We start from the raw sequence: 24,238 nt of genomic DNA, 5'->3' as shown, positions 1-24,238 counted from the left end.
AGTTAGGTGCTAAGAATGTGTCCTGCATACCGCTGTCACTCTCAGTACTCAAAAAGTAAACATATCAAAGCCAGAAGCGTAAACTTGCATGACAAGATTAGGAAGAGAAAGTAGGGGACAAAGACAAAACAGAAATTGGCTGGAGAAAATAAATTTAGACAAATAATTTACAACTTTCATTTAGACCCTAAGGCAACACATTCCAGCCGACCCAACGCGCTCAGCCGGGGCGACCGTGAAACTACTGAGAACAACAAAGAGCAGCGGCCGCCGCGGCAGGAGTCCCGTCCGAGTTTAACTTGATTCTCCCACGAGCTGCAAGCGGAGCTGGGGGCCGGAGGGACGCGAGGCACCGCCGCCCGGCATTCACCCGGCCCGCCTGGCCCGGCTCGTCAGGCGGCCGCGGTCGCCCTCCCAGCGGATTCCGCGCGCTCCCCGCCGCCGCCGCCGCCGCCGCCGTCGGGAGCCCGCCCCGGGGCGGGGAAGCCGCGGGCGGGGTGCGCGGGCCCGGCCGGGGGAAGGGGAGGGGACATGGCGCGGTTACCTGGGCTCGGGCGGTGGCGAGGGGAGTCCGCTCTCCCGCCGCTGCTGGTCCGCGGACGCGCCGGGCCCGTAGCTTTCCCCGGCGGCCCGCAGAGCTCCTGGGCCCCCGCCCCGAGGCGTCCCGGCCAGGCCGCCCCTCCTCAGCGCCGCGCCGCTGCCCGCGCGGCCGGACCGCCTCGAGCTCCCGGGCCGCCCCGCGGCAGGGGGCCTCTCTCGCTGGGCGCCTGGCTCCCCTCACCCGCTCCCACCCCCTGGGCGGCCGCGGAGCCTAGGGGAGAGCAGGAAGGGCCTCCCGAGGAGAGCGGGAGGGCGCGAACGCAGGCTCCGCCACCCGAACCGCTCTGTTACCGCAGCGGCGACGACGACCAGGGCCGTGTTGTTGCTGCCAACTTGTCGAGAGGCCACTGAGCATGCGCGCGCGGGGACCACATCCGGGTAATTTCAGGGTTTGGCCCTTTTCCCCCGCAGCTTTCCTTTCTCCCGGCCGCCCCCGCCTCCCGCCCCGAGTGACGGGGAGGGTCGCTCTGCGCAGGCGCCTGCAGGGCAGCGCCAGCCGGCGGGCGGCTCTGAATCCGGGCCTGGGCCTGGGCCTCAGCGCGGGCGGAGGCGAAGGCCTGCTTGAGGGAGTGGTCGCCGGAGAAATTGGCATCTCTTTGCAAAAAAGTACCCAAGGAGCGCGGGAGAGCTCGGCGTAGAGTGGGCGTCCAGTAAGTGTTTATAAATAGCTATTAGCTCGGCCTTTGTTGTTTTTTTGTTTTGTTCTGTGTTGAGGACCTGCGTAGGCACAAAAATTGGCCTTCAACAGCCAGTCGACAGCTCTGGGGAGAAGGTGCTAGGTTGTAGGAGTTCACTTCGGGAAGAAACAGACGCTGGCGGCACCTTCCTTCTCTTTCTGGAAGCCCCGAATCACGAGCCCCAGAGGTGTTTACACTCGAGAGACGCACAGGACAGTCAAGGAATCACATATTGAAGAGCCTTGCCAGGCGTTGCAAGTGTGAGTGGATTTTGTTGGAAGAGATGTAGGCGCACTCTCGGAGCTGGAAGGGAACTTCGAATCCTACGACACACGTGTTAACTAGGTTACCTGTTTGGTGGGGGAAGGCATAGGCTCTGCTTTTGACTTTATGCTTCTTTTATTTCACAGTTTTTACAAGACGCATGCATTTCTTTTTCATTTAAAACGCATTAATGATTTATTTTCACCAACCAGGAACTGCTTTGGAACTACTTTTAGTCCCTCCAAAACTAATGATTAACCAGTTCTAAAGTCATTTCTTAGGCCACGTCGCCCAGAAAAACTCTACACCCACCGCACGCCTTCGCCACTCATACTCAGTGCTTCATTCTGTCCTCCACATCACTGCCTGGGCCATTCCCTCTTTTACCAGAAAGCCCCTAAAGCTCCAAACTGGTGTTCTCTTACCCCTGGGGTTTATGGAGACCAGTTTTAAGGGAATTCATTTCCACATCTTCAATTGCTATATGTTCTATTTTCTAAAATTGCCCAGCTTGAGAAAGGAGCTGAGGATACAGCATCCCCTTTCAAAACTGTCATCCCACCTTACAAAAGAAAGTCAAAATTCTCACCCACTACTAAAGTGCATGGGATCAATGCAGAACCTCCCCAGCAATCCAAAAGGGACAATTCAAAAATCGGTATCTATGCTGAGAAAGTAAATGACCTTAGTGAATGGATATTAAATTATTTTTCAAGTCAGATAGTTTTCAAATCTTTTCTGTCAACAAAACCGAAGGAAGATCTGTCAGCTGATAGATTACAAAGCATGATTTGGTAACAGATCAATATGTGAATCTTAGGTGATACACCTCAGAAGTTTTTCAGAAATTGAGACATTGTTATAACTATTCTTCTATTCCGTCTGTATTCGTTACCTATTGCTGTATAACAATCTCACCACAAATATAGAAGCTTAAAACAACAAACATTTATGATCTTACAGTTTCTCTGAGTCAGGATTCCAGGCATGGCTTAGCTGGGTCCTCTACAAAGTGAGGCTGGAACAAAGGATCTGCTTCCAAGTTCATGTGGTTGTTGGCACCATTCAGTTCATTGCAGGCTGCAGGACTGAGGGCCTTAGTCCCTTGCAGGCTGTTGGCTGGAGACACCCTCTGTTCCTTGCCATGTGGTCCTCTCCATAGGGAAGCTAACAATATGGCAGCTTGCCTCTTCGAAGCCAGCAACGGGGAGAGTCTCAGCAAGACACTGGTTTCAATCTTATGTAACATCATCACATACACAGTGTCACTCATACTCTGTCACCTTTGCCATACATTGCTGGCCAGAAACAAATCACAGGCGCCACCTACACTGAAGGGGAAGGAAACATACAAAAGCTTGAACACCAGGAGGTGGGAATCATATGGGGCCTCTTTAGAGTCTACCACACCATCTATTTATTTATGCAAATGATATTCCCTATAAGCTCAGCCTCTTCTCAGAATTTCCCTTCAGGTTCCCTTCACCTTTTTACTTAAGGAAACCCAACTTTGCCCTGGGACACTGCTCCTCCTTCCACCTCTCAAGTAGTGACAACTGTGTTTTCTTTTTTTTTCATTTTTAAAATAGATCAGTTTTATTCTGCTAGTTCTGTAAAAACAATGTAAACACAAGCGTTCTGTACATCTTGCTGGTGAATTCACATAATGCTTAGTTCCCTGATCCTTTGACCTCCTCGTCTTCTCCAGTTATTTTCTGTTTCGACTACTGGCCACAGGAGTGGAGTGGGATTGGGGCTTAGGAGAGACCAATGTGGCCTTTTGGCATGACTTGTTTATTGCTTGCCCTCTCAGCACACTCCTGTTACTCCTAACACAAAGGTTGAGATTTAAGCCCTTAAACCTGTAGGTTTCACCATCAGCTTTTTCTTTTTTTTTTCTTTTTTTTTTTTTTTGGCGTAGGCATTACTAGGGACGTGAATGGGAGACTGGTATAGAAAGTGGTGAGGAGCCGAAGCCAACAAATTGCTTTAAACACAAGATGAAAATGCTCTGTTCTGTGCACACAAAGAATCACCTAATACTGGTGTGAGGCATCTCACTTAGCTGTACAGAAGTCCTTGGAATTAAATCTCAGAAAGACAGTTCCAGCTTTAAGACAGTAAAACCTTTTGGCAATGGGCTAATTGCCTTAAAGGAAAGAAGAGTTCTTATTTGAAAGACCTTGCAGGTGGAGAAATTGTCCTACAAAGATTCTTGGAAATGTTAGTGGAGATAACTGACATGGGTAGCTGTGGGACAACCAGGAACTGTCAACAGCCTGATCTCAGCAAAACCAGGACAGCCAGTTAATAGTTCCTTCAGTTTTCTGATGGTCACAAATGTAATTTTATTTTATTTAGCCTTGTGGAGGTTCTGCAACAAATGTAATTTTAAAGGAATTGGGAGCCAGAAAGATAAATGCAACTCCTTCAACTATGTGACAGGGCAGACTGGTTAATCTGGGTTCCCAGAGTGTGGAGCAAGTGCCCTGCATCAGAGAATGGCCCAGGGGGAACTTGCATGATGCTGAACCCCACAGGACAGAATTACTTCCGGCAACTGTGTTTTCAACCTTCAGCTTCTTAGTGCCTGGAGGTGAGATAGGTTTCCTTCTTGCTTCTCAACATTGCTTCCAGGTCATCCCCCTCCTCCTCTAAACCAGCAGCTTTAAATCTTGCTGTCCAATACCTCTATCGCTGACCTCACCCCACTTCATCTTTGCACAATTTGCTCCTGTCAGTCACTCCAATGCCACTTCTGTCCCAGTGCTAGGTGGTTATAAGATCTTCCCAGTACCCTGGCCTCTCAGTTCCTTTTCTTCTTCTTCAGGGATCTTCTCTCATTGCTTCAATTTTATGACAGTTTCTCTGGGCCAGGAGTCCAGGAATTGCTTAGCTGGGTCCTCTACAAAGTGAGGCTGGGACAGCGGATCTGCTTCCAAGCTCATGTGGTTGTTGGCAGCATTCAGTTCCTTGCAGGCCTCAGGACTAATAGCCTCAGTCCCTTCCTGGCTGTTGGCTGGAGACTCCCGCTGTTCACCATTATCCTCAGGTAGACCTTTAGTGCTGTTCAGCAATTCTCTTATTCTTCCCTGTTCCACTCTTCTGGATTTTGTACCTTCTCTGTCCTCTAACTTACACATCCTCCCCTTGATCAGTCTAGATTCTGTACCTTCTCAACTTCTAACTTGCACATATCCTAACTCAGCCACTTCCTCCCATGGTCATAATCACTGTAGCCTTATCAAACTCTGCAACTTCTTCATTATCTCAGTTTCAAACATCTCACACCCCGATCACCACCTCAGTTTTCCAGATCACTCCCTGTAGTACTCTAACTGCAACAATTCTTGAACCCTCATATCTGCTGTCACCCAGCCTCAACCCCCAGCCAACCACAATCACTCTTACGCATGCCGTCAGCCCCCTTGCCTTTTTCTCCCTTTGTTGTGCTTGCTTGGCAAAGCCACAACCCTGATTCAAGCTGGCACCAGTGCATCTGAATGTGGCGAGAGAAGAACACAATCACACTGACTACTTTCACTTTAATTTCATCACCATGAACCTCAGATAGACCCTTAATGCTGTCCAGCAATTCTACTTCCCGCTTCCATTCTTCTGGATTTTGTATCTTCTCTGTCCTGTAAGTTGCACGTCCTCCCCTCAATCATTCTCAATTAATAGCCTTGTTTGAGAAAATTGAAGCAATGAGAGAAAAAATTCCACAGAATCTCAGCATCACCCACACCCACATACCAGCCTCTACTTTGCCTTCCCCACCCTCACATGGTTGAATTGCTGTGCTCCTAGCTAAAGGAGCATTGTCACCAAGACATAGATTCCAGTCCTATCTTGCCTAATCAAGATCCTCACTGTCACTCTAGCAATTATCCGCCTATTCTGTATTATCAGTATTTCTCTACTGGGTCATTCTGATAAGCTTACAAGCAGCTGTGATTTTTCCAATCCTACAGATTCTTCTCTTTGACCTATTTCTACTGTCAGCTATCACTCATTTCTCATTTCTCTACTCCCTTTACAACAAAACTTCTAAAAGAGTTTTCTATACTTTGTCTGCAGTTCTTCTCCCATTCTGCAACAGCAGAATACATCCCATACAATACCATTTATACAAAGTTCAAAAACATGTCAAGCATGATACGTATGTCAAGACTCCATACATATGTAGTAGAATCATTACATGCGAGGTACACGTGTGGCGTATTTTAGGTCATCAGCTGAGTGTTAGGTCTCCCATCCTCTCTTAAACTCCATTCATGCTTTCATCCTTACTACTGTATCAAAACTACTCTTGTGAAGGCCAACAATGAACTTCACATTGGCTAAACCCAATGATCTAGTCTCAGTTCTCATCTTAATTGATGAGTCTCAGTTCGCATCTTATCTGTAACAGCTGACACAGCTCATCACCTGATTCTCTTTTTTTAACCACATCCTCTTGGTTTTCCTCCTTCATTCGTGGTTCCTCCCTCCCTGTCTTCTTTGCTGGGTTCCATCTCTTCTCTCAGGCCCCTTAACCGGGGCTTATTCCTTGAACTCTTTATTTTTTTGAGACAGTCTCTCTCTGTCACCCAGGCTGGAGTGCAGTGGCATGATCTCGGCTCACTGCAACCTCTGCCTCCCAGATTCAAGCAATTCTCTCTGCCTCAGCCTCCCAGGTAGCTGGGATTACAGGTGCCTGCCACCACACCCAGCTAGGGTTTCGCCTTGTTGGCCAGGCTGGTCTTGAACTCCTGACCTCAAGTGATCTGCCTGTGTCAGCCTCCCAAAGGGCTGGGATTACAGGCATGAGCCACCGCACCTGGCCCCTTGAACTCTTTTTAATCTGTACTCATTTCCGTGATCTCATCCAGTCTCCTGACTTTCAGTACCATCTAAGATATATGATATCATCATGTATGATGACAACTCTTAAATTTATATGTCCAGCTCAGATCTCTTACCTGAACTCCAGATTCTGATATCCTCAAACATGTCACATACTGAGGAATATTCTCCCTCAAACCTGTTGAACCCACTAGCTTTCCAATCTCATTTGATAACTCTATTCATGTTGCTCAGACCAAAAACCCTGAGTAGTTTCACTTTAATTTCATCACCATGAACCTCAAGTAAATCCTTAGTGCTGTCCAGCAATTCTAGATTCCCCTCGTTTTCTCACACCCATGTCTAATCCACAGAGCATCCCTAACCACCTCCACTGCTACTCCCTGGTCTGAGCCACCATCATCTCATCTTTGGATTCATCTTCTAAAAGCTCTCCCTGTTCTCATGCTTACCTCTTCCCAACACAATAGCTAGAGTGATCCTTTTAAAACATAAGTCAGGGCCGGGCACAGTGGCTCACACCTATAATCCCAGCACTTTGGGAGGCCGAGGCGGGCGGATCACGAAGTCAGGAGATTGAAACCATCCTGGCTAACACGGTGAAACCCCATCTCTACTAAAAAATACAAAAAAATTAGCCGGGCGTGGTGGCAGGCGCCTGTAGTCCCAGCTACTCGGGAGGCTGAGGCAGGAGAATGGCGTGAACCCAGGAGGCGGAGCTTACAGTGAGTGGAGATCGCGCCACTGCACTCCAGCCTGGGTGACAGAGCAAGACTCCGTCTCAAAAAAAAAAAAAAAAAAGTCAGATATCTTCCCTCTGCTTAAATCCCTGCATTAAATGTTCTTATTTCATTTAGAGTAAAAATCTACATCCTTACAATAGTCTAAAGGGTTCTATAAGATCAGCATCACCACTCCACCCCTGAGCATTACTTCTCTAATCTCATCTCCTATCTGTCATTCTCCAATATGTTCTAACCTTCCCGACCTCTTTTCTTGTCCCTAGAAGATGCCAGCCATGCTCCCAAGTTAGGGCCTCTGCACTGGCTGTGCCCTCTGCCTTGTACATGTTTCCCCCAGATATCTGCATTGCCAACTCTCTCACCTCCTTTGGTCAAAAGTTACCTCATTGAAGCCTATCTTGACCTTTTAAAAATCACAGCCCATTCTTAACTCTCACACTACACCCAAAGCCCCTTTACACTGCTTTCTGTTTTGCTATAGCACTTCTGACATACTATATAATTTCCTTATGTGTTGTGTTTATTGTTTATTGCCTATTACCCCCCACTAGAATGTAAGCTCCATGAGGGCAAGGATTTATCTGTAGTGTTTACCAGTGTATCCCAAGTGCCTAGAGTAGCTATTGACACGTAGGAGGTGCTCAGTAAATATTTGTTGAGTGAATGAACAAGGTGTTTGTGCTTCTATCCATAGAAGTGAAAACTAGGATTAGGTTTGACCCAATTCTATTTCTTTTTTTTTTTTTTTCTTTTTTATTATTATTATTATTATTATTATACTTTAGGACCCAATTCTATTTCATTCAGCAAAAATATCCTTTAATTTTAACAGATAACAAAATATGTAATATTTTATGTTGTTTAGATCAATTAGATATTAAAATTATACATTCAAAATGAGCTTTTTAAGCTTATCAGACTCAGTCAATAATTTTTTTAAAAAAATTTTTTTGTAGGGAAATACGATAGGTTGATCAATAAAAGACTTTCCAATATTAAAATATTGAGGGGTAAGTGGAATGGAAATACAAGATAAAAAAAAGTGATGTAAAATTTATTTTAAAGAAAAGCTTGTTCATGTATTTTTTAAATGGATGATAGATGCATTATGATCTTTAAATTTCCTTGGATACATTTAAAGAATGATGTAACAATCTTATTTTAAAATGCCAATACTTACGCCAGAAATAACAAACCTTACTATTATTTAAACTTGTGGTGAAACATTTTAGATATGACCTTTAAAAGTACAAGAAGAAACAGTTTTAGCCAGGCGTGATGGCTCATGCCTGTAATCCCAGCTACTCAGGAGGCTAAGGTGAGAGGATTGCTTGAGCCCAGGAGTTTGAGGCTGCAGTGGGCCGTGATCATGCCACTGCACTCTAGCCTAAGTGACAGAATGAGACCCTATCTCTTATTTAAAAAAAAAAAAGAAAAGAGAGAAGGAAGGAAGGAGAGAGAGAGAAAGAAAGAAAAAGGAAAGAAAGGGAAAGAAGAAAGAAAAAAAACACAGTTTTTCAAATTTCTTTTAGGAGAAAAGCAAGCAAGAAATCTTGAAGACCATAGTTCCAAAGCACTCAAAGGGAGCCAAGCTACTGCCAGTTCCACATAGATCTCTGATAGGGGCAGGCAAAAACTTGAAAGGTTTATTTTCCTTTTGTTTTATTTAATGGTTTTACCTCCTATGAATAGGAGCTTTCTAAGGGTGAGGAGAATATAGAAATTTAATCTTTTCATCCTAGGGATGGAGACAGAGTGCTCTTCCCTCAAGCAAAGGACCTCCTGGCACAAGTTAGCATCATGATATTTTAGTGTCAACCCAGTGTTTTGGGTTTTGTTTTGTTTTGTTTTTTAGAGATGGGGTCTTGCTGTGTTGCCTTGGCTGGACTCAGACTCCTGCGTTCAAGTGATCCTCCTGCCTCAGCCTTCTGAGTAGCTGGGGACTACAGACATGCACCACTGCTCCCAGTTTAACCCAGTGATTTTTAAAATAATTCCAGTTGCTCCTGAAAATTACTTGACATCGATTAACCTAAACATTACAAGTGATTCCCACATTCCTAAAAGCAATAAAATAAACTCTGTCATCTCTTTGGCTTAAAGTATACAGCCATAGAAATGTATTACCTATTCAAAATATTAGATTGAAACTTGATTCAAACTTGAGATTCAAAATGACCGGAATCCAGGCTGTGTCTGGAATATTCTTGTTCCTGTCCTTTAGGACTCAGTGGTCCTCTAGGAATGGTGCCCTGCTGTGTCAGAGTTGGCTGCGCTTTCTTTCTGCTCCCAGACTAGGCTGTGAGTTCCCTGAAGATAGAGGTTCTCCTTCCCCCCACGTTCTCTGAGTGCCCAACACTGGGCTTGCCCACGGCAAGTGTCAGAGAAGCGAGAGATGAGGCTGGGAAGATGGATCTGGGGCCAGACAACGAAGGAAGCCGTGCTGATGAATTGAACTCCATTCAGGACCAGATATGCTTGGGTTTTTTTCTTCTTTTTTTACAATCTTATTGAGGTATAATTTACATATTATAAACTTGACGCAGTGGACAATTTGATGCATTTGGGCAAATATATGCAATGTGTAAACACCACTACCAATCAAGTATTAGAACACCTCTATCCCTCCAAAAAGTTCCCTTATGCCCTTTTGCAGTCAGTGCCACCTCCCAACCGTATGTTCCTGTCCCCAGGCAACCACTGCCATGCTCTCTGTTCCTAAGGCTTTGTTTTTTCTAGAATTTCACATAAATGGAATATTTCCATATGCAGTCTTTTGTATTTGGGTTCTTTCACACAGTGTGTTGTTTTGAGATCCAGAATGTTACTGTGTATCAATAAAAAGTAGTTCCTTTTTATTGCTTAGTAGTGTTTCATTTTATGTATATGCAAAGCCACAGAAACAGGTAGATTAACAGATCAGTGGTTGTCAGGGGAATTCGGAGGTATAGGGTTTCTTCATGAGGTGATGGAAATGTTGTGGAATTGGAAAGTGCTGAGAGTTGTACAACATTGTAAATATACTAAGACACTGAATGTACACTTTGAAATGGTTAAAATGGTGAACTTTAGGAAAATTTTATGTTTAAAAAGCTAGATTTTAGCAAGCACCACAAGCATGTTACTAAGCGAATAATCTTTGCAGTCTCACTGACTTGATTTAAGTCCCCATGTCACTCCTTACTAGCTATGAGACCTTGGACAAATGATTCTAAGTGTCAGATTCTTCTTCTGTGAATTAGGGGTAAAAATACAGCCCATCTCATAGAACTGCAGTAAAAACGAAATGAGACAATGCATGGGAAGCGCTTGGCATGGCGCTGACAAGTGCCCAATCAGTGGCAGCTTCTTGTTTAATCCACCGGCACCTGCCATGTGTCAAACCCATTACGTCAAACCCATTACGTGTCTTCATCTATTTGATTCAACATGAAGGAGGGACTATTCCCAATTTACAAGTGATGAAACTGAACCATTAGGAGATTAAAAAGTAACTTGTCCCCATATTGAGGGACATTCTATAACATAACTAGTCTATAATTTTCAAAAATGTCAATAACATAAAAGACAAAGCCTGAAGAACTGTTCCAGATTAAAGGAGACTAAATACACAGGACAAGTAAATGTCATACATGATCCTGAAATGAGTCTGGGGAAAATTTTTGCTACGAAGGACCTTATTGGGACAATAGACATGATTGGAAAATAGCTTATAGATTAGACGACAGATATATAATAGATTATAGATTAGATATAATAGACTATAGATTAGATAATAGTAAGGTCTCCTGATTTTGATAACTGTAGCATGCAGGCCAGAACTAGGGCGAGACAACAGAGGCTCCTAGGGTACAAAGTTGAAGGAAGCCCTCTTGAAGGGCCACTCACGCTCAGGCCTTGTTAGCCTCCCTCTAGTTCTAGCCCTGGTGTTGTCGTTGTGTAGGAAAATGTCCTTGTTTTCAGAGCTACACACTGAAGTATGGAGGGTAAAGACATGCCAGTATATGCAATTAACTCTCCAAGAATTCAGGAATAATCATCATACATAGGTAGAGACAAAAAAAATGATAAAGTATACACTGCAAAATGTTAATAGTTGGTGAGTCTAGGTAAAGTATTTACAGAAGTTCTTTGTACTATTCTTTTTTTTTTTTTTTTTTTTTTTTGAGATGGAGTCTCGCTCTATCACCCAGGCTGGAATGCAGTGGCACGATCTCGGCTCACCACAACCTCCGCCTCCCGAGTTCAAGCCATTCTCCTGCCTCAGCCTCCCGAGTAGCTGGGATTACAGGTGCGTGCCACCACGCCCAGCTAATTTTTTTATTTTGAGTAGAGATGATGGGGTTTCACCATGTTGGCCAGGCTGGTCTTGAACTCCTGACCTCTTGATCCACCCATCTCGGCCTCCCAAAGTGCCGGGATTACAGGCATGAGCCACCATGCTCGGCCCTTTGTACTATTCTTGTGACTTTTCTGTGAGTTTGATTTTTTTTTTTTTAATTTTAGGTCACTTGTCCCAGTGATGAAGTTCACAGCAGAGCTGGAATTTGAACTCTTTGCCCACAGTGTGTGGCGTGGTGCTACCTGCAACCCAAATAGCTCTACCATGAAGCCAGGGCCTGGGAGGGCCTGCTGATCAGATGCCTCAGAGCAGCATTTCTCCTACTTTAATATGCACACAGATCACTTGGGGAGCATGTTAAAAAGTCGATCCTGATTCCTTGGATTTGAGGATGGGCTGGAGACTCTCCATTTCTAATAAGCTCTCAAGTGAGGCCAATACTGCTGGTTCCAGAGGCAAAGCCCTAGACTCCAGGGTCTAGAACTGTGTAGGACCTAAATCTAAAATGTACTGGGGAGGGGAATAATGGAACACTAAATTATTTAGGAGACAGTTCACAGTCATGATTCTACCCACCTAAAATGCTTTTTGATAAAATTTAAATTTTCGGACATCATTTCCATTGAATAAACATGTAGAATGAGCCTACTGGGTGCCGTATCTTAGAATGCAGAATTGAATGGCAATGGATATGAACTGAAACAGAGTTTATCCAGTCTTTCCCTTCCCCCAGTAGACGCCAGATCAGACTTAGATCTAGATAGATTTTAGTCCTTCAGGTGAACTTGGCAAATAACAGTTTTCCTCAGTGTCACAGGTACAAGAGAGAATGTCACAAGCAGGGAGTGCTGGAAATGACAAGTTCATCCAAAACAAACCTGCCAGGCACAGTGGCTCACGCCTGTAATCCCAGCACTTTGGGAGGCCAACGCAAACCATTTGAGGTCAAGAGTTTGAGACTAGCCTGGCCAACATGGCAAAACCTCGTCTCTGCTAAAATACAAAAATTAGCCAGGCATGGTGGTATGTGCCTGTAATCCCAGCTACTCAGAAGGCGGAGGCAGGAGAAGCGCTTGAGCCAGGGAGGTGGAGGTTGCACTGAGCTGAGATTGCACCACTGCACTCCGGCGTGGGCGACAGTGCTATGGTGTCATTTCGGTGATAAAATTTAATGAATATCTGTGTTACTTTCAACTCTGAGGAGGAAAACAATCTACCTAAACAACACCAAATTCTTTCCATATTCTTTAAGCATTTTTCTTATTTATTTATTTATTTTTTGAGAGGGAGTCTCACTGTCACTCAGGCTGGAGTGCAATGACATGATCTCGGCTCACTGCAACCTCCGCCTCCCAGGTTCAAACAGTTCTCCTGCCTCAGCCTCTTGAGTACCTGGGATTACAGGTGCTCACCACCACACCCGGCTAATTTTTGTATTTTTTAGTAGAGATGGGGTTTCACCATGTTGGCCAGGCTGGTCTTGAACTCCTGACCTCAGGTGATCCGCCCACCTCAGCCTCCCAAAGTGCTGGGATTACAGGCATGAGCCACTGCACCCGGCCTCTTTAAGCATTTTTCTTGGGAGACAACCTTGAGGAAAAATAACTTTAGCTTAGACCAAAATCACAGTTACTATTTTTTTTTAAAACTTTTAAGAATAATCAAGAGTTACCTTTTTGAGGTAAGAATTAGGCCCAGCAGATGGGTATTGAAGAGAGGAGACTGAGCGCTTGGGTGAGCACAGACCTCATGTCTGCTCCTCAGGACAAACTGTGTGTAAGGGGCAGAGAAGGGAGGGGATTCCAAGACCCAGCCCTTCCTCCAAGGAAAGATGGAAAATCCATCACTGCTCTGAGGCTCCCAGAACACTTGCCCCTCTAATGTCTGCTGTCCCTTTTTCCCAGAGCTGCTGCTGCCTCTCTGCTTTTCCTTCTTCCCCTTTCCTTTCCCTAGCCGACTTTCGCTTCCCTGGCACTTCTGACATGCTTCTCCCAGCTGCTGCCCTTGAACTGCGGCTCCCTTCCTTCCCTCTGTGCTGTACCACCCAGGGGAGCCGGCTCCCAGGATAAGCTGGAGCACAGTGCTTTCTCAGGTTGAGGGAGCCTCCTCCAGGGCTCGGGTACCAAGACATCTACATCTTTAATCAGGAAGGAAATAGCACCACATAACCCTGGCCATAGGTGTTTCCCTCCCGCCTCATTTTCAGGGAGGCTGGTTCCCAGGTCCCCTCCTACCTGGTTCAACAATAACATCCCCCATCTTTAAGAAAAATGTTCTGGTTCAAAAGCCCCTCTGGGCCCAGCTGCCTTACCCAGTACACAGATCATCTCCATTGCCAGGGAGCTGCAAAGTGGCTCTGCACTTGCCAGAGGCTACACTGGTTAGTTAGAATGCGGGTCCTGACTGCAGGCCTAACCACAGTCCACAAAAGCTCCTCGGAAAGTGTTCTTTGTTGGTAGCTTTGATACAAAGGCCCAGGAATGCGGCTTACACAGTCCTGACCCTACAGCTGGCCCTCTATCCTCACTGCTCTCCCAGGAGAAGATGGGAACTGGCTTCTTCAGCCAAGGACAAAGCCATGGTGGACAATTGCAGGCCCAGGCCCAAGGTTTGCCCTCCTTCCTGCCTCCATCTTTATAAATCTCATGCATGAGGCCAACTCCCCTCCTACTGATGACTCCGTCTCCTCTGCTGATCTCATCCAAACAACCTCAAGCCACTCCACTGGCACTTGATTTTGTAGTCTTGTGTATATACATTCCACTTCATTATGAGATGGTAGATAGAGGCTAAGATAATGGATGAGCTTTGAAGTCAAATGGACAAGCATTCAAATCCTGGCTCTATCTCTGTGCCCTTCTGGCAAGTTACTGAACCTGTCTCACCTCCAGTTGCTTCCGCTATAAAAGTAGGTATAACACTTGTTCAAATTTTTCTTTTCCTAAGATTTAAATGAAAATTCTCATCCAACAAAAATTTATTGAATTTCTACTGTTTGCCAGGCACTGCTCTAGATGGAGATACAGTGTGAGACAAATTTCCTGGTCCTTAAAGAACTTATTAAATACATTCTTTTTTTTTTTTTTTTTTTTTTTTTTGAGACAAAGTCTTGCTCTGTTGCAAGGGTGGAGTGCAGTGGCGTGATCTCAGCTCACTGCAACCTCTGACTCCCTGGTTCAAGCGATTCTCCTGCCTCAGCCTCCCAAGTAGCTGGGATTACAGGCACGTGCCACCACACCCAGCTAATTTTTGTATTTTCAGTAGAGATGGGGTTTCACCATGTTAGCCAGGATGGTCTCAATCTCCTGACCTCATGATCCACCCACCTTGGCCTCCCAAAGTGCTGGGATTACAGGCATGAGCCACTGTGCCTGGCCGCTTAAAGAAGTTATTAAATACATTCTTTATAAAGACACATACATGCATATGTTTGTTGCTGCATTATTCACAATAGCAAAGACATGGAATCAACCTAAATGCCCATCAGTAGTAGACTGGATAAAGAAAATGTTGGTATATATACACCATGGAATTCTATGCAGTCATAAGAATGAACAAGATAATGTCCTTTGCAGGGACGTGGATGGAACTGGAGGCCATTATCCTTAGCAAACAAATCCAGGAACAGAAAATCAAATACCGCATGTTCTCACTTATAAGTGGGAGATAAATGATGAGAACACATGGATGCATGGAACCACACGCACTGGGACCTGTCAGATGAGACGGGATGAGGGGAGGGAGAGGATCAGGAAGAATAGCTAATGGATGCTGGGCTTAATACCTGGGTGACAGGATTATCTGTGCAGCAAATCACCATGGCACATGTTTACCTATGTAATAAACCTCCACATGCTGCTTATGTACCCAGGAACTTAAAAGTCAGAAATGAAAAAAAAAACTTACATTCTAGTGGGTGATACATATGATGAACATGTGGCCAAACAGATAATATAATATTAAAGTGATAATTGCAATTTTATTAAAAAAAAAAAGACCATAGAGAATGATTAGATTGGGGGAGGAGGTGGAGTGCTATTTTAGATAGGGCAATCAGGAGAGATTCTCTGAGAGGGTGACATTTGAGTAGGGACCTGAATGATGGAGAGAGCTATGCAAAAATCTGGAGAGAGCTGATGTAAAGATCCTGAAGCAGAAGTAAGCTCAGTGTATTCACATAACAGAAGTAAGGTCAACACAGTTAGGGTAGGATAAGAGAGGAGTGAAGTAGGAGGTGAGATGGGAGAGATAATATGTGTGGAAGAGGCTCCATAAATATTCTTTTTTTTTTTTTTTTTTTTTTTTTTTTTGAGACAGAGTCTCGCTCTATCACCCAGGCTGGAGTACAGTGGCACAATCTTGGCTTATTGCAACCTCTGCCTCCTGGGTTCAAGCGAGCACATCCAGCTAATTTTTTGTATTTTTAGTAGAGATGGGGTTTCGCCATGTTTTCCAGGCTGGTCTCAAACTCCTGACCTCAAGTGATCCGCCTGCCTCATCCTCCCACAGTGCTGGGATTACAGGTGTGAGCCACCACACCTGGCCCGGAAAAAACTGGAAGTAATCCAAATGTCCATCCATAGGTGAATGGATGAACAGATTGTGGTAAATTCATTCAGTGGATGTTTTAGTCCATTCTGCGTTGCTATAGCGGAATACCTGAGACTGGGCACTTTATAAACAATAGAAATTTATTTGGTTCACGGTTCTGGATGCTGGGGAGACTAAGAGTATAGCAGCAGCATCTGGTGATGGCCTTTGTTGCTTCATCATAACCTTACCTCTTAATGCTATCACAGTGACAATTAAATTTCAACATGAGTTTTGGAGGGACATTCAAAACCATAGCAATGGAACACTACTCAACAATAAAAATGAAATGAGTTAATGACACATTCAAAAATATGGTGGTTGGGCCACCCAATTGGGGCATCTATATATTATATACAGTTAAGTGATTAGTTATGCTTATATAATATTTATAGTTTGGAATATTTATGTTGCACTTGTGGTGTTAACTAACCATTCCTGTGGTGCTGAAGCAGCATCACTGTCTGGGGTAAACACCTGGCGTTCATTGTGTCGTGCCAAGAAGATTAAGGACACGGACACACAAGGAGTGAGTTTGGAAGCAGAGGTTTAATAGGCAAAAGAAAGAGAAAGGAGAGCAGCTCTCTTTTGTGAGAGAGAGAGGCGTTGTCTGAAGGGGAAAAGCTGGCCTGCAGCAGACTGCAGCAGATTTTATAGGCAGGCTTGAGGAGGTGGTGTCTGATTTATGAAGGGCCCACAGATTGGTTCGACCAGGTGTGATGTTCACATGGCACAAGGAGACAGCTAGTTGCCCCACCCCAATCTTATTATGCAAATGGGCTTTCCACTTGGCCAGCGCCATCTTGTCTGCTTCTTACTGTACACATGGCTAGCAAAGAGGGAAATACGGAGCTACCATTTTAATCATGCCTAGTCCCAGGTAGCCTTTTCCTATTGGCACAACTGCCAGCATTCACCCGTGCAAGCTTGCAGCTTGCTTGTCTATGCCTGCAGCTCGATTTTACAGGCTGTTCTTTGTTAGAAAAGAAAATGATTTGGGGCCTGCTTTTCATTAAAAGAAAAACCTTACCAAGGTCTTCCTTACCTTCACAATCTGCCTAAGTAATTTCTTTTAACTCCTTTATCAGTGTTTCTCAAATTTACCTGATAATAATTACCTGGTGCAGGCCGGGCTCAGTGGCTCACACCTGTAATCCCAGCACTTTGGGAGGCCGAGGCGGGTGGATCACCTGAGGTCGGGAGTTCAAGACCAGCCTGACCAACATGGAGAAACCCCATCTCTACTAAAAATACAAAATTAGCCGGGCATGGTGGCACATGCCTGTAATCCCAGCTACTCGGAAGGCTGAGGCAGGAGCATCACTTGAACCCAGGAGGCAGAGGTTGCGGTGAGCCAAGATTGCGCCACTGCACTCCAGCCTGGGCAACAAGAGCAAAACGCTGTCTCAAAAAAAAAATAATAATAATAATAATTACCTGGTGCAGTAGGCTAAATAATGGCCCCACTATGTCCATGTCCTAAACCTTGGAACATGTGAATGTTACCTTGAATAGTGTTTTTGACTGTTTTCTGTTGCTATAACAGAATACCTGAGGCTGGGTAATTTATAAATAAAAGAAATTTATTTCTCACACTTCTGGAGTCTGGAAAGTCCAAGAGCATGGCACTGGCAACAGCTTAACTTCTGATGAGGGTTTTCATGGTGAAGGGCATCACATGGCAAAAGACCACAGGCATGCAAACTCTCTTCCTCTTATAAAGCCACCAGTCCCATCATAGGAGCCCCATCCTGATGACGTCATCTAATACTAATTACCTCCCCAAATCTCTGCCTCCAAATAGCATCAAGATATGAATTCGGGGATTTCATTTTCAACACACGCAATTTGAGGGACATGTCCAAACCATATAGCATATGGCAAAAGGGAGTTTGCAGATGTGACTGAGTTAGGATCTTGAACTTGGAGATAATGCTGGATTATCCAAGTGGACCCAATGTCCAATGGTCCTTATAAAAGGAGTACAGAAGGAGTCAAAGTTTGAGGAGAAGGTGATGTGATTATAGAAGCAGTAACTGGAGTGATGCTCTTCAGAGATGGTGGAACAGGACACAGGCAGCCACCAGAAGCTGACAAAGGCAAAGAAATGTATTCTCCCCTCAGAGCCTCCAGAAGAAACCTCCTGTCAACACCTTGACTTTAGCCCAGTGAAACCAATTTTGGGTTTCTGACCTCCAGGACAATAATAAATCCATGTTGTTTTAAGCCACTAAATTTGTGGTAATTTGTTACAGTGGCAATAGGAAACTAATACACCTGGGGTACTTGCTAAATATACAAATTACCATCCTTCTCCTATATAAATTCTTATTATGGAGGTCTAAGCTGGGAGCCAAAGAATATGTTTTTTAACAAGGGTCCAGGGGATGTTTATCTTCAGGTCAATTTGGGAACTGTTGCTGTAGTGAACTGGGATAGTTCAGCCAAATTCTTTACCACTTTTCTGGTGATGGACTTCATCTGCTTTGGCTACAAGTGTGGAGACATAACCAAGGATTGGCCAGTCCTGGCACTCCATTGCCCTAGAGCTTGAGACTGGTTCACGGGCAGACATGTGGTTCACACTGACCAATCACAATCCTTCTCTAAGACATTATACATGGAAGCCGTCAGAGAAACATGTTCTTTCTTTGTGCTGGGATTTGGTTTAACAGTGGTACCCCAGCATGGAGTACTGGCCTGCCACTGCTGGCAGTCAACTTCTCTGACTACATCGAGGAAGCTCATTTGCAGTAGGAAAGAAGATAATAAACAAGAAAGCGGAGTAGAAAGCCAGAAGGAGAGAGACGGAAAACCCTACTCTGCTTTGAGCCTCAGATCCAATTGCATTTGATGCTGGTACCATCCCTGTTTTTTTGACCTATGAGAATCAATACATCTTATTATTTTTCAAGATCATTGAACTGGTTTTCAGTCTCTTGAAATATATGGACTCCTAACTCTTACACTGGTGTGTTATCTGGAGTGGGAGGGGAATAAATTTTTTACATTGTCTGGCTTTCTTTTCTCCCACTTCTATGTTCAACATCAACTGCTTCATATTTGTCTATGCCAGTTTACACTAGTCTGATCAGAATGTATATACTAAAAAAAAAAAATTATATAGTAATTGTGTAGAAATTTTAGTCACTCTGTCTCCACCACTCACACTAACTCCTTACAGTATAAACATTTTCTGCCCCAACCACATAGTCCCCAGCATGTGTATGTTCAGGCTGATTCTCTTTTCTGCTTCTAACTCCCGCTCCCTCCCATCTATTCAATGACAAGAAATTCTGGAGCGGTGGCTCTCTTCCAATAAAAACAAACTGTAAAACTCCTATGATTGCTTTTGTGCAAAGTACTACCTACAAAATATCTTCTGTGGTTATATTATATGGAGTTTTATAGGCATCTTTAGCTTGAAATTTAAGGAGCAAGGAGATTGAGTGTTGACTGGAAGATTCTCTCCCATTATTTGAGTTACTTCATTGATGATTCTTTCTTGTCTTTCAATTCCAAAGTTTGTCAGCTCTAGCAGATGCAGCTAAATACTTTTATCTGCAACATTTGCCTGATATAAATCCTCCTTGCCAGGGGGGTGGCTCTATAACATTTACAAATTGGGATTAAGCATATGAGACCCATACCTTGCTGAAGGCTCACAACAGACCACCCCTGGTAAGGTTCTTTGTAGAGTCAGGCTGTAAATATTGGTGGAAGAAAATAAAAATTCCTAACACTTTCTTCTGCTAGTAAAATAAAAAGGGCACTGGGCTAGCAGTCAAGAAACCCAAGTATGATCTTGGCTCTGCCATTTGTTACCATGTAGTAAACTTAGGCAAGTCAGTTAAAACCTCTAGGTTCTAATATCTTCATCTGTAAAATGGAATTCATGATACTTCCATGCCTGCTTACCTCACTGAGTGGTTGTAAGAATTAAATAAGGTATACAAATGTAAGGTGTTATTTTGCACTATACAAATATAAGGTGTAATTATGATGCCTTAGTCCTAGACATCTTTATTTATCTTTATTGGATTGTGACTATTCTACTTACCAAGATGGAAAAAAGTGAATTGCTTCTCATAAGCTAATTTATTTAATATCCATATGTTATGAATTAGGAATTATGCAAGCCCATGTATAGCATAGTAGCAAATTTGGAACATCAGTTAGGATACTACTATATGCAAAGGGTTGACAGTTCAAAGTATGGAAACACATAATAATGTAAACAGATGCTATACATTTCTGCAAAACATGCCTAAAAATGGTCTTTAGCATATGCTTCCAAACTCTCTGTGGATTACAGCTTTCAAACAAAACAAAAAACCTAATGGATTTGGACCAGCGATCTTTAAAACCTCCTCCACCCCCACAACTATCTTTATTTAGCACTAAATTTAGAGCAGATGGAGAAACCAGCAAGCAAGACAATGCTGCATCTGCTAATATATTAATACTGCTGAGCTGAGCAACTAGAAAAATCTTGAGTGGTCTGTACATGTTAGCAGAGTTACAAATAATGCAAGGCTCCTGCTTTGAGGAATGTATAATTTATATGATTTAGACATAGTGTTGTTAGCTAACATTTATTGAGGATTTACTATGTGTCGGGCACTATTCTAACTGCTTTACTCAAATGGACTCTTTTAATCTTCCTAACAACCCTGTAAAATAAAGTTATATTATCCAGTCTACAGGAAGACACTGAGTCTCACAGAGATAAAGTGACTTTGCCCAAGATCACCTGGCTAATAACACAATTGGGATTCCAAAGCTCACACTCCCAACCATATGCTAAACTGCTCCTTTAGAAAGCCACAGATAGGGCCAGGCACAGTGACTCACTCATGTCTGTAATCCCAGCATTTTGGGAGGCTGAGGTGGGAGGATGGCTGGAGCCCAGGATTTCAAGACCAGCCTGGGCGACATAGCAAGACCTCATCACTACTTTAAAAAATTAGCTGGGCATGGTGGTGCACACCTGTAGTCCCAGCTACTTGAGAGGCTGAGGCAGGAGGATCGCTTGAGTCCAGGAGTTGGAGGCTGCAATGTGCTATGACCATGCCTCTGCACACCAGCTGGGGTGATAGAGCAAGACCCCATCTCAAAAAAAAAAAAGAATTAAAAAAAGAAAGACACAGATAGGAAGAAATAGAATGTCCTATGACCTCATTTCATAGTTAACCATGTGTTTATTATTTTTTAGAAGGGCAACCTACCCCAGTTAGAAGGCTCTACAGGTCTGTATCATAGCACTTATGGTAACCCTTGCATACAGTAGGTGCTCAGTATATATATTGATTTGATGACCAACAATATTATTTTAGATCCTTAGGTTGCTTTGAACCTAGAATTATCACAAGAACTTAAAGCAGCTGATCAATGTCATGACACATGTCAGATCTCTGAATTCCGGCAAGTCCCGTATCCAGTACATGTGTTCAGACTTCATTGCCATTGCCATTTTCCCTTCTGCTTTCTCCCTGAAGGTCGTAAGTTCCTTGAGGGCAAGGATAGTGTCCAGGTCATCACTACATCCTCAGTGAACAGCCTGGTGCCTGGTGCATATTAGTGAGGAGTTTTAATCGTGAGTAACAGGAGCTCAGCTGGTATTTGTCAAAGCAGAAAAGGAAGTTAGAAGGATGCTGGGAAACTCCTAGGTTCCAGCATCCTGGAACTGCAGGAAGAGCTGCAGGAAGCAGAGGAGCTCCAGAAACTGGACCCAGGGCTCCATGCTGCTGGGAATTTCAAGCCATCTCTTTCTCTGCTAGGGAAAAACACATCCCTCAGAGCCCTTAATTCACAGCCTTCTAGCTCAATAATGTGACACATGTCAAGGGGCTACTTCCTCTTCCCTAACTCCAGTGAGAATGATCTTGAGGAAATCATGGATTGGCCAAGCTTAGGTGGTGAGCTCATTTCTGACCAGTCATCTGGAGCACACCACTTGGCCATACCTAGAGTGTGTGCTTATCCCTGGGGATAAGTGGAGTGTGGGATTAGGGTAAGAATGATGTGGAAGCATGCCAGGTAGCCAAAATAGTAGCTGTCACACACCAGTAGGTAATTGAGGTAACTGATAATTGAGGATATGGGCTGGGAATGTGGAGTGAATTATTTCCTTAAAGAGTTGATTCCATATTGAAAAATAATAAGGCTTCCTTGTTATTCAACTTATATTCATTCATTCAGCCAATAGTTTTTAAGTGTCTTATCAAGGGCCAGGCCTAGTTTTAGGTGCCAGGTATACTTACAGGAGACAAAACAGTCCCTATCCTCCTGAATTTCCATTCTAAAGGAGGGAGACTGACAATTAACAAACAAATGTGCAAACACAGAATATGTCAGCTGGTAGTGTTATGAGAGTAATTAAAGCACAGTAAAGAGAACAGAAAGTGCAGAAGGGGGTTGCTGCTTTTTACAGGGAGAACAGGGTAGGTTGCTTTGATGAGGTGACATTTGAGCAAACACCTGAAGATGAGAAGGTGAGCTCTGTGGACAGCTGGAGATGGAACATTTCAAGCACAGGAAAGAGCAAGTGGAAAAGCCGTGCAGTGGGCACCGGCATGGTGCAAACAAGAGTAGTAAGGAGGCAGAAAGAGAGGGGAGGTCAAAGGCAGTGAGGTCAGAGCTTCAAGGCTCCCCTTAGCCTGGGCAGCTGTTGTTGGGGTTGTGGAGAATCCTAGATGGGGTAAGGGGAACCAGGCTGCAATCTGGAGGTATTCTGTGTAAGCATGTGTGATAATTTGCCTAAAGAGAGATCAGAAGAAAGGGACCAGAATTTCCAAGAATCCAACAAATTGTTGTGATTTATTTTCTCAATCTAAATTCACATTCAATTCTGAACCTGTATTAGGGTTCTCCAGAGAGATAGAGCCAATAGGATGTATGTATATATAAAAGCAAGTTTATCAGGGAGAATTGGCTCACATGATAGCAAGGGGAGGTCCCACAATAAGCCATCTGCAAGCTGGAAAAAGAGAGAAGCTGGGAGTGTGGCTCAGTCCAAGTCCAAAAGCCTCAAAAGCAGGGAAGCCAATAATGCAGCCCTTAGTCTGAGGCTGAAGGCCCAAGAGCCCTCAGAAGGCCACTGGTGGGGGTCCCAGACTTCAAAGGCTGAAGAACCTGGAGTCTGATGTCCAAGGACAGGAGAAGAGTAAGCAAGCATCCAGCACATGAAGAGAGAGAGCAAGGAGACTCAGCAAGCTGCTTTGTCCCCCTTCTTCTGCCTGCTTCGTTCCAGCCTCTGTTGGCAGCTGATTGGATGGTGCCCACCCACACTGAGTCTCAGTCCAACAACTGAAATGTCAATCTCCTCTGGCAACACCCTCACCGACACAACCAGAAACAGTGCTTCCCCAGTCATGTAGGCATCCCTCAATCCAATCAGGTTGACATCTCTATTAATCATAACAAGTCCACCCCTTGTCAACTTGGCACTCACACACACCTTAAATCATACTTATCTCCAAATAAAGACAATAACAAGGTCATAATTCCACCCAGCATAATGTAACTATGCTTTGTACAACTGAAAATGCACTAATCCTTAACTTAAATACTATTACATAAAATTAACAACACTTAAAATGCTGATGTGACGTCAGTAAATCTTATGTTACATCATAAAGGAACAAGAAAAGACATAAAACAAAGATATCTGCTTAATACAAGTGTATACATGCACAAATGTATTATTAACAAAATAAGGAGCAAATACTCATGACAACTACAGTCCTCGTTTTTGAAATGGGTCATGTAATGGCAGCTGGTATTGATAACTGTAAGGTTAGCCGAAAGAAAGGACGAGAGAGAGAGAGAGAGACCCAAGGTCAGGCAAGGAAGTTTATTAACCTGCCGGGCTGTTCCACCACAATCAGAGGAGGCAGCCCTGAGCTTACAAAATGAGGGGTTTATATGGGGGAGAGATACTCTGGGATTGTTTGTCGGTTAACTTTATCACATATCATCTCGTGACCGGCTTACAATATATTATCTTGTGAAAATAGGAATTTACAAGAGGGTGTAACTTAGGTTTCTCCTGACCTCTCCAGTGCCTTTCTCCTGACCTCTCCAGTGCCGCCCGGGGGGGCTATAATCAGGGTTTGCTCAGCAAGTCTGGTGACCTTGCTGTGGCGCCTAGATAAGGGCTCAGGAATGCAGCT

General features: G+C 44.1%; 2 protein-coding genes across 5 annotated transcripts in view; one reads left to right on the top strand and one right to left on the bottom strand.

Moving 5' to 3' along the window:
* The window catches only part of SMAD4 (SMAD family member 4), a 58,679-nt gene extending 57,996 nt beyond the window's left edge, over positions 1–683 (bottom strand). For all 3 annotated transcript variants that reach the window (XM_002828226.6, XM_054537944.2, XM_063716899.1), the window contains exon 1: positions 545–683. The gene's annotated coding sequence lies outside the window, so the exon portion shown is untranslated. The remainder of the gene's footprint in view (positions 1–544) is intronic.
* Positions 529–23,892, top strand: LOC103892990 (sterile alpha motif domain-containing protein 1-like). 2 transcript variants are annotated; one of them, XR_010137586.1, is made up of 4 exons: positions 969–1,250; positions 11,302–11,423; positions 11,639–14,382; positions 17,611–23,892. XR_010137586.1 is itself a non-coding variant. In XM_063716900.1 (2 exons), the coding sequence occupies exon 1, from the start codon at positions 532–534 to the stop codon at positions 949–951; it is 420 nt and encodes a 139-aa protein (XP_063572970.1). In that variant the 5' UTR covers positions 529–531; the 3' UTR covers positions 952–1,250; positions 11,639–12,117. The 2 variants fall into 2 exon arrangements, 1 of the variants encoding a protein (XP_063572970.1); XM_063716900.1 differs by lacking the exons at positions 11,302–11,423; positions 17,611–23,892 and having other exon boundaries at positions 529–1,250; positions 11,639–12,117.
* Positions 23,893–24,238: the final 346 nt, after the last annotated feature.

The sequence above is a fragment of the Pongo abelii genome, chromosome 17, assembly GCF_028885655.2.
Source record: "Pongo abelii isolate AG06213 chromosome 17, NHGRI_mPonAbe1-v2.0_pri, whole genome shotgun sequence".
NCBI lineage: Eukaryota > Metazoa > Chordata > Mammalia > Primates > Hominidae > Pongo > Pongo abelii.
The sequence above is the reverse complement of the archived record's forward strand: the minus strand, read 5'-3'. Positions and strand labels throughout refer to the sequence as shown.

Bases quoted from the DNA above. Each gene is read 5' to 3' on its own strand.
- LOC103892990 (XM_063716900.1), top strand. From the start codon at position 532: ATGGCGCGGTTACCTGGGCTCGGGCGGTGGCGAGGGGAGTCCGCTCTC.